At 40.8% G+C, this 16,447-nt stretch overlaps 1 protein-coding gene across 1 annotated transcript in view; it reads right to left on the bottom strand.

The window, feature by feature from the left end:
• SIM2 (SIM bHLH transcription factor 2) overlaps positions 1 to 16,447 on the bottom strand; it is a 62,766-nt gene that overhangs the window by 18,992 nt on the left and 27,327 nt on the right. The window contains exons 5-6 of the mRNA XM_032788888.2: positions 5,289 to 5,374; positions 2,955 to 3,154 (exon numbers count right to left, since the gene is read on the bottom strand). Coding sequence (XP_032644779.1) covers positions 2,955 to 3,154; positions 5,289 to 5,374 — 286 coding nt within the window. The remainder of the gene's footprint in view (positions 1 to 2,954; positions 3,155 to 5,288; positions 5,375 to 16,447) is intronic.

Below are 16,447 nucleotides of genomic sequence, written 5' to 3'. Positions count from 1 at the left end.
TCTGTATCTCTAGTTTTGCAGCTACCCCTAGAATGTTCAAACAAACCCTGATCTGAATACACTCAGAATTTGGAGAAGTTTGATTGTGGATCTGAGTTTTGCAGCCTTGTCTATTTCTACTCCAAACATCCCTGGTTTCCATCTTGGGATGTAAAAGGGACTCTGAGTGTGTTAACAAGTTAAACAGAAAGGAGAACAGAGCTGGCCAAAATTATCTCATCTCCCCTCCAGTGTCCCTTGAAATTGTGGGAATGAATGGATGCATACAGTAAAGCAGCAGCCACACATCACTTTTGTGGGCTGGAATTAACTCTTAAACTAAACTATCAAAACTACTTCTCCTTAAAGCAGATATATTTAGTTGTCTTCTCCTATTACCATTTAGGGCATCATTATGCCCTTTCTTTGTGGGTACACTACAGGTGGGAGGTGGAGAGATTGCAGGGGAATACCTTCCTGGCAGGAGGTAATGATAATTTGGACAGCTGGGCTGGGGAGTGCTAGGGGAAAGGCGCTGGCAAGCATTACCGACAATGCTTGATATTCCAGAAGTTCATCTTTGTGGCACAGGAGCAGGACCGCACCCTTGTGCTTCCTGGCAAGTGTGGGGACAGTGCTGGCAGTATCTTTTTTCAATGGTGTAACAGGAGCTTTTGTTCACTGTGCTCCTGTCAGCACCTCTGGACAGACTCTCATGCCTCCAGGCAACTCCACTTAGAATCACATGATGAGAATTCTTCCGTTATCTGCCCTAATTAGGCCTCAACTTAAGTACTGTGGCCAATTCTTGGTGCCACATTTCAGGAAAGATGTGGACAAACTGGAGAAAATCCAGAGGAGAGCAACAAAAATGATTAGAAGTCTAGAAAACATGATTTATGAGGGGAGATTGAAAAACTGGGTTTAGTCTGGAGAAGAGAACACTGTGAGGGACAATAGTTCTCAAGTACATAAAAGGTTATTATAGGGAGGAGGGATCTCCTTAATCTCTTAGGATAGGACAAGAAGCAATGGGCTTGGGCTTAAATTGCAGCAAAGGCAGTTTAGGTTGGACATTAGGAAAAACTTCCTAACTGTCAGGGTAGTTAGGCAGTGGAATAAATTGCCTGGGGAGGTTGTGGAATCTCTGTCATTGGAGATTTTCAAGAGCAGGTTAGACAAATACCTGTCAGAAATGAGTCTGCAGAATACTTAGTCCTGCCACGAGTGCAGGGACTAGACTAGAAGGCCTACTGAGGTCCCATTAGAGCACCTCTTCGTCATCCTATCTTAGCTCTGACATGTACAGGCATATTGTTGAGCCTTAGGTTGTATCTACACTAGAAATGCTACAACACCACCACTTCAGCACTGCAGTTGCACCACTGTAGTATAGACGCTTACAACAGTGATAGAAAGGGTTCTTCCATCACTGGAATAAAACCATCTATCTGAGACGCGGTAGTTAGGTCAATGTAAGACTTCTTCTGGCAACCTAACAGTGTCCATACCAGGCCTTAGGTTGCTTAACTAGATCGCACATAATGCGAAATTTTTCACAGCTTTGAGCAACCATAGTTAACCCAACTTAACTTGATAGCCTAAAGCACTGAAAGCTGGTCAGCAATATTGGATGCATTGCATTAAACATGCCAAAAAAGAGAGAGGATTCCTAAAACAACTTGGTACTGCTAGAGAAGGCAGGGGGCTGGACTCGATGACCTTTCGAGGTCCCTTCCAGTTCTAGGAGATCGGTATATCTCCAATTATTACCTTATTACCTTACCTAACTTGCATTTCAGCACAGGGCCTCATTGAGCTTAGCCTGGAGAGACAGCCTGCTTCTGAGTGTTTAAATTGCCCTGCAAAACTTCTCCAATGTATTGGTCATAGACTTTTTTACCATTATGTATGAATATCATTTCTTTTCCTTGAAATTCTAGCATGTCACAGAAGTCACCAAGTAGGTCAAATCTTGTTTCACAGTCCTAGTACCGTGGGGTGGGGATTTTTTTGGGAGGTGGGGCAGGCGTGAGTTAGCATTATCTGCCTGTTGGTAGTCAAACCTGTAAGACTGAAAATTTGCTGGAAGATTCTTCTCTTGGGACATCTAAAATTGTACCATACGAAGCAAAGTATATTGTAAGGCATAATTACATGTTGAAAAGAGATTAATTAGTCACTTCATGTGTCTCTTTGAGCTCAGATTTGTGCTTTTCCATTGCCCATGTGGGAGTTCTTTCAGGCATCCATATGGGTTGTATCCGTAGAGTGTGCTGAGATGGTTCTATTGCCTATTTCACATAAATCCAGGCAGAGCTTGTGCACTAGGCAATCTTGCAAGCTGTCCCAATAGTTGTTATTTTTCTGAAGAGATTTAAATATCTGGTTGTTTTTTTTAAATGGCCATTTGACTTAACTCACTCGTATCTTTTCATAAACCCATAATGTAGGCAAGGTTAGGGACCTTAGATAGGTAGGTCTTACAGCTAAGGCACTGAACTAGGACTTGGGAGACTGGGTTCCCATGGATTTCCTGTGTTACCTCGGTCAAGTCACCCAATCTCTCTGTGACTCAGTTCTCTACCTGTAAAACAGGCACAATAATGCTTCCTTTCTCCCATCTTTTATCTGTCCTGCCTGTTAACATGGTAAACTCTTCAAGACATGAAATGTTTTACTGTGTTTGTACACTGCCTACCCTAATGAGGCCTCTGGACACCACCATAACACAAATAACTATAGATCAGAATCAGGTTCCGTAGGCTTGATATTTTGAAGATAAAATATTGCCTTATTTAAGGAGTCATTTTGAAAGTTCTGCATACATTTACAGTGCTCAAGTTCAATTTTAATGATGTCATAGTTAAAATATACCTAAAAATTAAGTATATTGAAGTATTTAGAAACCCCTACAGTTTGACAAAACTTAACTTCCAGATGCTATATGATGGAAACCAAATCATTTTGCTTACCTGGAATCTAGGAATATAAGTTTTAAGTCCAGACTTGCTCTGAACATGAACATGTTACTGTGAAGCTTGATCTCAGTGATTGCACTGGGAGGTAAAGATTGACCCACAGCCACCAGTCCTACAATTTGGTAACAGGAATCATACAAGGACGTGTCCAGCATATACTGACGTATCTTCAAATAGCCACTGCAGTGGATCACCTGGCATGGAAAGAAAGCATAGCAGATATTTGAAGGTAAAGAAAGAGGTCTTACAAGTCAAGAGAGCACCTTGGGAGCATCTATTTCTCGGCCTCTGCTACATCTATTTCAATGGTGATACAAACAATTTCTCTTAACACATTTGTCTGGCTGCATAGTTTGCTAAGACTGTTAAGTGTTTTATTTGTAAGTAGAGATGCAGTGATGCTGTGTTCCTGTGTTACTGTCACCAGCACATAGTAATCTGGTATTAAAATGCAAGAGCCCTGGTGCCATATGGACTGCTCTCCAGTTAATGCTTTAAATTAAGATTATGTAATATACATTTAATGTAGATACAATAAGATAGTTATTGTGCATTAACCAAATAAACTGAAATTTGCCTTTGATGGTGATTTAATCATGCAACAGACGTACATATTCCAAGCTATATTTTAACAGCCAGTTTGAGGTATCAAAACTACTTCTATTGAATTTGTTCTTCACTATGATGAAAGATAGATAAATTTTAAGAGACTTATGAATGTAGCCCTAATTATAAATGATTAAATATATATTTAGACATATTAAAAGTGTTGCTTCTTTCCAGTCAGGATTAGTGATCCCTGTTGACAAATCAACAATGCCAGTGTCTAGGGGCCAAATTCTAGCCTGACATAAATGTACATAATTCCAGTTGCCATCCATGAGAATTGCATGCGTATATCTGATGCTAAAATTAAGCTGTTAGGCTGTAACGGGGGATAAATAATGATTTGAGGCAACAAAGGTAAATGCAAAATGCTCTTAGAAACTCTTTTGATGAACATAAATATTCTTAGTTCTAACGGCTACTATTTGGCTATGCACACTCTTGCAAGGCTCAGTCCCAAATATCATGTGGGAAACTCCACAAGTATCAAAACCACATTCTATATATCCCTCAGTTTATTTGTATATTTCCTTTGTTTTGACTTGTACGTTCTTCCAGTAAAAAGGAGAATGTGTCCACTGCCTTAAGCAATCCTTGGTAAGCCATTATTTATATATCTAAAAATAGATTCCTCTTAAGGCTCCCCGATCAAACATTAATTAATATGGTAGTCAATAATAACCCAGTGATAACTTACTTAAAATCTCCCATCAGAGCCTCCTCGTTCCCTCACAATTAGGCATATTTGGTTTCCCTTGCACTTAGGCTATTCAGGTGGTACTTTCTGAAGTGCTCAGCATTGGCCTAACCTTGAAGTCACTGACTGATGAGAGCAGAGTTAGGGCAATGCTGAGCACTCCAGAAAATCACATCTTTAAACAATATACACTGTAATCAGGTAATAAAGCTTAAAGGGAGAAAATGGCACATGACTCCACTTGCTGACAAATTGTAATCTAACAAACAGAGGGATGTCACCACCTACTCTTTTTAAAAAAATTGTTTAAATATAAATTATGGATTAGAACAATGTATATTGCAGGACAGTTGAGCAGCCAGGACTACACTTTCAGGAATAATTGTTCAAAATTTAAAAGGGTAGGTAAATGTCTGCACCTTGGAAGAATTCTAAAAGAATAGCAAGTCACTCTAAGGTGTTCTCTCTCTTGCTGTTGAATAAGTCATTTATTTTCAGTAGAACTGTGTGTAAGGTGCCTTTCTCAGCTGCTGCTTAGGTAGCAGAAATATGTTGTTTAGCTTATGGGAGAATAAATGCAGAAAGTAAAGCTGAAAATATATGCCTGAATGGCAGGTGCTAATGTAGGATTACAGTATTTACTATCACCCATGCTCAACTGCAGTAACTATTAAAACAATGTATGCTAAGAGGTTGATAAATAAACCTGAGACTGTGGTAGACATCAATCCTGAACTGAGATATACAGGCAGATGAAGCCATATTCTGATACCCTCCCTCATCCTGAACAGTACAGGGAATAATCTCATTCAAATCAATAGGATTACCTGTGGAGTTAGGTACTAGTCAGCATGAGGATGGGTATCAAAATCTCGCCTATAGCTTCAGGGTGTACTGTTGCATTAACAAGAAAATCTGCACCCAGTGGTGGTATTCTGACTCTTTTCAGTAGCAGACTTTGTTTTACAGCTACCCATATATAAAACCTGTTACTCTTTGAACATGGAAAGGCTTCAACACGTTACCTTGTAGCCGCTACATGTCAAGCCTGCATTCCTCTTGGCCAAGACACACTTCATCCGGAGAAAAAATGATCTCTCTATTTCATACTCTGAAAGCATAATCCCATAGTGTTTTAATTATTAATATAGGTTTCAAAAAAATCACCCACAATGTTGACTTTGACCATTTAACCTAAGTATTTGCAGGGTATTTCAGCCATTTATATTAGCCTTTGTATTGTCATTATTATTTTTTGGGAAAGAAGGCAATAGGAAGATGACTGTGACACATCTTTGTCCTCATCCATGGTCAGCTGTCTCTGCCAAGGTCACCGATAGTTGTGATTTATTTTAAAAGGTTAAAAGAGTTGGGAGGGTGTTACATTTTGGGGTTCACTCAAGCCAATCAGGGGTTCAATCAATGCCTGCTTTGTAATCCTGTATGTCTTGTGACTGCACAGCTCAATTTGATCTCTGTGATGGGTCCTGGTCAGGCCAACCAGTAGAAATCTGGAAAGAAGACAGTGGAGAAGAGAGAAACTGTCGTGAACAAAGAGTGTATCTTGCCAGATTAAGTTTTAGACTTCTAGATGAAAGTGTTCACTTTTATTTGCTTTCAATCATCTCTACCTTTATTCCTTTTACTTGGCATCACTTAATCCATCCTCTTTTCTTAATAAATGTGTTTTGTTATTATAAATCATCAGTGCTGGTAAAGTTCAGTAAAGTGTGTGATTGTGTTAAGCTGGCAGGTTGGAATGTTCTGCTTTCTCTGTAGAGGCAGTGAACCTAATGCTTTTTCTGAGAGGGTCTAATGAGTGGAACCGGATCCTACAGAAGGATGATTTTGGGGTGAATTCAGGCCTGGAAGGGTACTAATGTCAGCTTGCAAGGTGTATCCAAGTTGGGCAAAGCCAAGGTGAGGCTTGCAGCCTGCTGGCAGGCTATTGAGGTAAGAGCTCTGAACCAAAGCTGCACAGCCACAAGACACCCAGGGCTACAAGGCAGACAATGACTGAACCCCTTACTGGCCTGGGTGAACCCAAGAATGTCAAAGGCATTGAGTCTCCAAGCTTTAAATAAAAGGCCTTTCCATTGAGCAGTGGCATCTTAGCCTCTGCTGGCCTCAAGGCCAGGGTTTACAAATTGAGTCTTGCATATGGCAGGATCTAAAGGCAACAGGTGAACCATGGATCAATATCTTGGAAGCGGCGAAAGAATAGGAAACTTATCGGAAAGTTCATGTTGTAATCTCACTGTACGCTGCCAGTCATTGGGCCAAAACTTGCAAGCCTAGACACGTTATCAAGTTGCTACCTATTCAGGGCACCAACAAGTAGACTCTTCTTAAGAGAAGTTTTTAAGCAAAATGTTTTTAATGGAAAAGTCACTATTTTTTTTTAATTAAGCCCTGCTCAGGTGCATAAATATCTTCTTTTAAAAATTTAAAATCCTCATGTAGCAATTTTTTTTGAAGAAATACCTACTGCAGTTCCAATATATCCAAAGATAATCAACAGTTCTAACCTTTTGCTATGAACACTACTGTGATGGGTTTCCCCCAGGGTGCCATATGGAACTGGGATACCACAGGGCCCTCTGACTGATCAGCCAGGGCTCCCTCTCACACTGTGCTGCTGTGACAAGCTGCAAAACCCTCCAGCCTGCACTTTCACCAGCATTCACACAGGTAGGGACTCACCCAGCTGCAGTTACATGCAGTGTCTCTAACCACCAGCTTCCCAGCCTAGGACCCCAGAGCAGTACTCTCCTGCCCTGGTCAAATCTGGCCGGTATTTGGGTTTAATATCCAGTCCGCCTCTCCCTCAGTGTGAAGAGAACAATGGTAACCAAGCAGAGATGTTCCCCCAAGCACTCCAGTCAAAGCTCACCAGTTTGGATTAAAACATAAGATACATTTATAACTACAAAAGACAGATTTTAAGTGATTATAAGTGATAGCAAACAGATCAAAGCAGACCACCTAGCAAATAATCAAAACACGCAAACTAAGCTTAATATACTAAATAGATTGGATATGAATTAGCAGATTCTCATCCTAAGAGATGATACAAGCAGGCTGCATATTATTAAGGGGCAAACTGCACTTGCTTTACAGCTTGGAATCCCCAGGTGTTTCAGGCACAGGCTAGAAATCCCTTTAGCCTGGGTCCAGCACTTCCCCCAGTTCAGTCTTTGCTCATCAGGTGTTTCCAGGAGTCTTCTTGTGTGGGGAGTGAAGAACCCCAGATGATGTCACTTCCTGCCTTATATAGCTTTAGCATATGGCAAGAACCCTTTGTTTCAAAGTTTGGTTCCCAGACTGGTTTGTGGGAAAATACTGACATCCCAAGATGGGAGTCCAGAATCATGTGGCCTGGTCACATGACCTTGCAGAGTCATAGCAGCCATTACTTACAGGCTGCTTGAAGTGTTCTCAGGAAGGCTCCCCAGCTGGGAGAAAAGATTCTCCTAAGGCCTATTGTTTTTCCTGATGACCCATTACCCTGAATAGGCCTTTCCCCACCCACTATCTCAACTGAAAGCATCTTGTGTAGTGAGCGTTACTCAGGTGTAACTACATTTGAAGTACAGATACATAGTTGTATTTATAGCTTCAGATACACAAATGATACATGCATACAAATAACAATCATATTTAGCAAATCATAATCTTTCCAATTACACCTCACATGACTTATCTTGCATAAGATGCATCATAACTATGCTATAATCATATAATAATAATATCACTATGAAGAATATGGGGTGCAGTGTCACAAACTACCATTTTGGCAGGAATTGACAGAAGCAGCAGAGGAATCTCACTCTGTACTTCAATGAATGGGTACTTTGAAAGGTATTTTCAGGTAAATTTCAACACACTGATTTTTTCACAGTCTTAGAGCTTGATCCAAAGCCCACTGAAGTCAATTGGAGTCTTTCCATTGACTTCAATGGGCTTTGGATTAGCCCCTAGTATATTGTTCTAACAACCTGTCTTAATTTGACTTTACTACAAATTTTGTGCTGTGTATTTTTATGCACCCTTCACCCAGTTAACACCTGCAGTTGCTTTAGCCTCAGATGCTATATAGAAACTAACTCTCTGCATTATACTCTATTTAAAAATCCTAGAAAACATCTGCAGAAAAAGGAAGCACTTTTCATGTTAGAGCTATGCTTAAAGGAAAAAATGCAATACACATTGAATCTCACCTAGTATCATCAACCTTCCAAATCAACTGCTTTTCCTGTTCATTAAACTGAAAGCCCAAGAATTTCCTTACAACTTACTGTCACTTCATGCCAAAATGCCACCCTCTGTATTATTTCAGAATTATGGTTTTACTTTAAAAGTTCAATAAAATATTTTTAAAGACCAATTTAGGATTTTTTACAATAATAATATTAAATTGCACTGGAATTCTGGCAAAACATTGGAATTATCCATTTAACTTACTAATACAAATTAGTTTCTTGTGGGAACAATAGGCACTTTAATGAACTGGCATATCTACTATCAAGTTTAAATAATGATATACACAAGTAGGTGGGTGGATGCTATACAGTATGCATCTCTATGATAGAAGAATGGTCCTGGGATTAAGGCATGGGATTTGGGTGGGTCTGAGTTCAGTTCATGGCTTTGGCACTGGCTCCCTGTGTGATCTTGAGCAAGTCACTAACTCTGCCTCAGTTCCCTGTTTGTAAATTAGGGACAATACTTTCCTCCCTCACGGGGATGTGAGGATAACTTCACAACCATTAATGAACAGATGGGGGCCATATAAACACCCAGATGGATGATGAACAACAATTTTTATGACAAGTTATTTTCTAAAGATCATTTGTGGAAGTGGAAGCAGCGTCTTAAGCAACAGAGCTAATAAATTTTATCAGAAATATTGCTGTAGCACTAACTTTACAATTCTGTCGAGAATAGGTTTTGTGTACACAATGGTTCCAATACACAGCCTGGCTTTCATGAGTCTGTAACAACAGGGCAGTGGCAAACTAGTAAGGTGGCAGTTTAACAATTTCTCCCTTCCTCAATATTAAAAATAAAAAGGTCTCAATCTCTCAAGTTTCATGGTGAGGAATGATTCTCTCCAGGGAAATTCCACCAAGTTTTTATCTTCTTCCCTATAGAACTTTGACTTGATGGGTCAGCTTTTCTAATACTCGTATTTCCCATACTTTTTGGGACGAGTAAATTGATTTAGAGGAGTCACATCTCTTCCACCACCTTATAATTATGATTCTTGCTCCAACTATCAAATGGGTAATCATTTCCTTGTGTCTGTTATACAGCACAGAACTTTTGGGGAAAATTCACAAAAACACCTGCGATCTCCTTAAAAAAGTTTCCAACCTCTTTTCCAAAGTGTCTGAATTTTTGGACAGATCCATCAGATGTGAAGAAACCAGCCCATTCCATAACACTCATTTCAGCTTTTGCCCATGCCTGTACCATAGAGGACTTCAACATACAGATTCATAAAAGAAAACTATGTTAAAGTATAAGGACTGCTATTCCAAATACTCTCCCAATCCTCATCCTTAATTCCCTTGCACAAATCTGCATTTCACCTCTTCATGAAAAGTGTTTCCTCTAAGCAAAAACTGAAAATAATTTTATAAGGTGGAAAGTAGATCCTTGTGCTTCATAATAGTGACAAGTAATTTTTCACTGTTAAATTTTTTCTCAGCTTTACCTTTAAGATGATGTGTTGGAAAATGTTGCAAATTGCAGATATTGGTACAGTATAATGGAACTTTAGTATTTCTTGAAAGCTGATTTTTTAATTCATGTTATCTGAATGTAACATCTCTGAGTAGTTGCCTAACTCTTGTAATACAACTGCGATGCCAGGTTTTAAAAAGTTTCCCAGAGTTTTCTTAAGGTTGAATTTGGTGTTATGTACTATGGACATTAGAGGTGATGGGTCTGGGCTTAATTTTTGTTATCCCATCCTCTATTGCTGCTCTCAGAAAAGGGTGGTTATATATTATTACAGATTAGGGCTGTCAATTAATTGCAATTAACTCATGTGATTAACTAAAAAAAAATTGATCGTGATTAAACAGAATACCAATTGCAATTTATGAAACGTTTTTCTACATTTTCAAATATGTTGATTTCTATTACAACACAGATTACAAAAGTGTACAGTCCTCACTTTATTTTTTATTACAAATATTTGCACTGTAAAAATGATAAACAAAAGAAATAGAATTTTTCAGTTCACCTCATACAAGAACTGTAGTGCAATCTCTTCATCGTGAAAGTAACTTACAAATGTATGGGTTTTTGCTGTTTTTTTGTTTGTTTGTTTTTTACATAACTGCACTCAAAAAACAAAACAATGTAAAACTTTAGAGCCTCCAAGTCCCCTCAGTTCTACTTCTTATTCATCCAATCCTTAAGACAAAACAAGTTTGTTTACATTTATGGAGATACTGCTGCCTGCTTCTTATTTACAGTGTCCCCTGAAAGTGAGAACAGGTGTTCACATGGCACTTCTGTAGCCAGCATTGCAAAGTATTTATGTGCCAGATATGCTACAGCACTTAACCCAAGGTTTAAGAATCTGAAGTGCCATCCAAAATCTGAGACAAGTGAGGTGTGGAGCATACTTTCAGAAGTCCTTAAAGAGCAATACTCTGACGCAGAAACTACAAAACCCGAACCACCAAAAAAGAAAATCAACCTTCTGCTTGTGACATCTGACTCAGATGATGAAAATGAACATGTGTCGGTCCCCTCTGCTCTGGATCATTATCAAGCAGAACCCGTCATCAGCATGGACACATGTCCTGTGCAGTGGTGGTTTAACCATGAAGGGATATGTATCTATAGTGCATCTGGCACATAAATATCTTGTAAAACCAGCTACAACAGCGCCATGCAAATGCCTGTTCTCAGTTTCAGGTGACATTGTAAATAAGAAGCGGGCAGCATTATCTCCTGCAAATTGTAACCAAAATTGTTTGTCTGAGCAATTGGCTGAACAAGGAGTAGGACTGAGTGGACTTGTAGTTTTACATTGTTTTATTTTTGAATCAGTTTTTTTTGTACATAATTCTACATTTTTAAGTTCAACTTTCATGATAAAGTGATTGCACTGCAGTACTTGTATTAGGTGAATTGAGAAATTATTGCTTTTGTTTTTTACAGTGCAAATATTTTAATCAAAAATAAATATAAAGTGAGCACTGTACACTTTGTATTCTGTGTTGTAATTGAAATCAATATATTTGAATATGTAGAAAATATCCAAAATATTTAAATGGTATTCTATTATTGTTTAACAGCGCGATTAATCGTGAATACTTTTTTTTAAAAATCGCTTGAAAGCCTTACTATAGGCACAATATTTTTGGTGGAGAGATTGTCTTAATCCAAGGAGTCATGTGGTGTTTGATAGTAGAACACTATGCCTGTTCTGTCTAGTTCTCACACTCGCCGGCTCTCCTGGCTTATCCAATACAGCAAATTTCTGCTTTGGTTTGCTGGATGATAATATTTTAAATTTTTGGTAGCATTAGTCCTCCTTCTTGCCAATGTCTTTGTAGGGTAGCCTGTTTGACTCTTGGCTTCTTGTGTTCTCAAATGAATTTGTTCGTCAGGGTTGCCAATCATCAAGATGTTCCTTGGGATGATTATTGGTAGTGTATGGAAGACCAAACTGATTTGAAGAAAGAATCATTTTTACTGATACAATTTTCCCTACATGTGAGCCTTTGTACTTTGACCAGTTTTCTACATCTGTTCTAACTTAATCAGAGGAGTATAATTAATATTATAGAGAACCTGCCATTTTTGATATATTCAGACTTATTGTAGTTTATTTTTAAACCTGAAACTTTATTAAATTCCAGGTTTTCCTCTTGCAATTCAAGGAGCCTTTTCTGTTTCACTCATATTTCTTCATACTGCCACATTATCTTGTGCATGTGTCTGCTATAATGAATTCTGTACAGTATGCTTGAATAGATTCCAGCTACTCATTAAATACCATATATATGAGAAATCACAAAGAAGTGAATGTAAAACCCACCATAAAGCCAATATGAACACTAACCTTGCAACAAGAGGGCCAGGTCCTAAACCAAGCAACACATTATGAAGAAAACTCTAGAGAGAATATATTGTTTCTGGAATTTTTAAATAAAAATTATATTTTAGTTTTCACAAAGCATGTCATTTCAATTATCCCCTTTCCTTCTTTAGCTTGTACATTAGACAATACGTCTGACTTTGAGCACTGTTTAAAAATAAAATGGCCTGTTTATAATTTGGTGATTTGTTGTTCTTTTTTTTTTTTTTTTTTTTTTTTTTTTTTTTTTTTTAAACTGTTACAGACAGTAAATGAAGTGCATCTGGCTATTTTGGATAATGAATTTATGTATTTGTTCACTCATATTGCACATGACTACGAAACAAGCTGCTCCAAGCATTTCTGTGAAGTTATGGTTAGCTTTATGAAACCCTAATTATCCTTGGGGTGAAAGTATGAAATCCATCCTCATTGCTCTAACTCATCTTTCATCTCTTCTCAAAGAAGGCAGCTACTAAAATACAGGTATTTATAGTCTTCTTGTAGTATGAGCTTAAAAAAGATCATCATGTTTCTTTCTTGATACCCTGTGGAAAATAATGCATGAGAGAGGGAAAAGGCTACTACTTTATATCTCTGGCCCATAACTCAAAAGTTCTGCCAGGATGGGCGTTGCGAGAAGGCAGAGGTGGTGGCTGCAGAAGATCAAAGTCACTGGAAGCGTGGGTGGTAATGAGATGGCTCGAGTTGGCAAGTGGCATGAGGGCAGAGGCAGAAGGATGACCAATGTTGCTTGTGGGTAGAGGCTGGCATACCCAGCGACTGGAGGGTGGCATGGGAGTCCTTGAGGAAGTGGAGGGTCTTATCGGTTTTATCACTGAAAAGCTTATGGTTGTCAAGGTGAAGGTCCTCAAGTGTAGTTTGAAGCTCCTTTGGGAATCTGGTGGACTGCAGCCAAGAGTCACAGCAGAGCACTATCGCAGAAGCCAGGGACCAGGGCGCTGTGTTGGCGGCATTGACCATGGCTTGAAAGTCCACCTTGGCAACCAGCTTGCCCTCATCCAGGGAACTTTGAAAGTCCTGCTGCTTTGCCAGGGGAAGGAAGGCCTGCAAGTCTGCCAATTTAGTGTATGCCAGGAAGTTGTTCTTAGCCAGGTTGGCCTGTTAACTGGTGATGCAGAACTGGAGACCCACAGTGGAATCGACCTTGTGCCCAAGAAGGTTGAGTTTCTTTGCCACCCAGTCGCAGGTGGGGGGGGGGGGGGAGGGTGGGTTAGAAATGTTGTTGGCAGGCACACTCCGTAGCCACGTGGACCACCAAGAAGTCAGGTGGAGGGTGTGTGAACAAAAAATCTGTGCCCTTGGATGGCACAAAGTACTGTTGCTCTGCCCACTTAGGGGTGGGGGAGCAGGAGGCCAGCATGTGCCAAACAGCCTGTGGGTTGGAAGATGGGATTGTGTATGGGCAAGATGGTACGGGAAGGTCCAGGGGGTTGCAGGATGTCCCAGAACTGGTTCTGGAGACCCCGGACATTCTCCATAGGCAGACTGAGGGCTGCCATCATGTGATGAAGCAGGGCCTGGTACTACACATGGTCATCGGGAGAGAGGAAGAGAAGGAGGGAGGGATGAGTACATCATGGGTGACGAAACCGGAGGTGCCAACAGAGCCCATGGTGCCGGGAATGGCCTGAGGGCCCTCGTAGGCAGAGGAAGGAACAATGTGGGTCAGGGATGGACGGTGATGCAGGCACACTGGGAGTATGGGTCTCAGGCAGGCCAGTAAGGCTAAGCATAGGGGTTGCCGAACATCAGTGCTCCCCATGGGTAAGGGAAACACGGATAGGCAAATGGGCCATAGGTCAGTGGATAAGGCTGGCTGCAGGGGTCTGAGCTGTAGGATCATGCCGGCGAGAAGGTGGGGTCAGGGTCTGAAGACCAGGCCAAGTCTGAAGATGGGTTCGGCAAAGGCAATGCCATTGGGACCAGAAGCACGAATGGGACAACACCAGGAAGTCCAGGAGCAGGAGAGTTTCCATGGAAAGGGATGGAAGCCCGAGAGCAGCCAGAAGGTCCAAGGGCAGAGGGTCCAAATGGCAGCATCAGCTCAGCCATTGCCATCAAAGGGGACAGGTGTCTCAGAGTGCACAGGGCTGAGTGGGAAAGTCCGGACAGTCGTGGTGGTGTGGACGGTGCCAAAGGTGACAGCAGCCGGCCAGTCACTAGGGCTGACGGCGATGCCAGCAGAGCGTGGTGCTTGGACATCCAGTTTGCATGAGAGCTCTTTGCACCAGGAGCGTTCAGGTCAATGCGTAACTTCTCACCCAACCTGCATGCCTGGGGAGGCTATGCTGCATTTACAGGCAGTCCCCACTGGGGACCCGCCCTGGCATCCATGCCTTTGTTTCTTGTGTGCACAGTGGGATCTGGATGGATGAGATGGTGGTGCTGGGTGGGAAGATCCCATGAAAGTGCTCACCGCCAATGCTGGTCAGTGGTCCAACAGATCTGCCGGTGCCAGATCCAATTGCACACATGAGCTCATAGCCTCCTCCATAAGGAACTTGCACAGGTGAAGCTCTCTAGCTTTCAAGATACGGGATGGGAAGGAGCGACAGGTTCAACAGTGGGCAGCAACATGGGCTTCGCCCAGACTGTAAAGACAGCATTGGTGCTCATGGAGGAGGAGTGAGGGCAAGAAGCACAGTATTTAAACCTGGCTTGCTGGGCATAGTCCCTGGGCTGGGTAAGTGTGATGAACAATATATACAACTAGAGAAAAAACTATACACAAAGTAAAAAATGTAGAAGAATAGTTCTCTTAGCAAGCTAAGAGCACCAAAGAACAGGAATTCTGATTCTGGCCATGTGGTAGTAAGAGGGAACTGGAGCAGCGCCAACCTACACAGCCTCTTAAAGCCTCAGACACATCGTGCAGTCGACGCACATGCAGGTCAACGGACACTACTATGAACAGTTCCCGTGCATGCACATCCACATAGGGACCACACATCTTGAAGAAGAATTGAAGAGTATAGATATGTATGTTCGCATTTGATGGCTTTATTTACGTCATGTAGAATATTTTTGCTCCTTTGCTGATCTGGCAGGTTGAACTAGTTTTCACTGAATAATGTTCTGAATATTAGATGTGGGACATATATTTTGACAAGTAAAATTAAATAAGCAAGGCTGTAAACTAGTGACTTTTAGATATTATTAATTTAAATGACTGCCGTATGGTACTAGTTCTGCTCCTGGGAAACTTCAAAAAGTAACTTTATAGATTAAAACCTTGTAAATCTCTCCAAAATTATAATGGAGAGCTTTTTATTTGGACAAGGGACCCTGACAACTTGGGCAAGCTTTAAAGAGAAGGAAAATAAACTGAATTTAGAGTCAAAATAACTCTGGGACATAAACTGATAAAAGTTCTTTCTAATGCAGGTACAACACATACATTAGTGGAAATGCCCTTCACACCAGGGATTTATTTGAAGTCAAAGAAGATCAACAGCAGTTTATTTGAATAATAAACTATATGGCAAAATTCACTGATTGGATAGAATCCTCACTTTTGAAATCAATCACAAAAATCCCTTTGAATTCAGTGGGGCCATGACTTCACTCTATACTTCAATAATTAATGAGTCCATACAGGCATTGAAAATACAAATGTAAACCAGCAATTTGATCTATTAAACAATAAACACCATTCCATCAGTTTTAACTAAGCCAGATGCATGTCCTGAAGCAGTGGTTCCCAAACTCTTCACTCAGGCAACCCACCAGCTCCATTTTGTATTTTTTTGTGACCCACCCTCAGCTCTGGCCCAGCAGTTCTAGTCCTGGCCTGCTGTGGAATGGGGGAGGGGGAGGCAGGTTGAGCCCATGCTGCACCAGCAGTTCCTGTCCCGTGATCCTGGGCCACACTCTCCATTCCAGGCATTGTGACCTGGCACAGAGTGTCAGCACCATTGGTTTGGCCCAGTTGCCCTGAAGGGGAGAAGTGTATGTTTGCCTAGGCCAAGACCCAGTGATGGGCTAATCTGGTCCTGGACATGACAACCCATCTAGAATTTTCCCATGAACACACTCGTGGTCGTGATCCACCAACTG

Source organism: Chelonoidis abingdonii, chromosome 1, assembly GCF_003597395.2.
Source record: "Chelonoidis abingdonii isolate Lonesome George chromosome 1, CheloAbing_2.0, whole genome shotgun sequence".
In the NCBI taxonomy this organism is placed as follows: domain Eukaryota; kingdom Metazoa; phylum Chordata; order Testudines; family Testudinidae; genus Chelonoidis; species Chelonoidis abingdonii.
The sequence above is the reverse complement of the archived record's forward strand: the minus strand, read 5'-3'. Positions and strand labels throughout refer to the sequence as shown.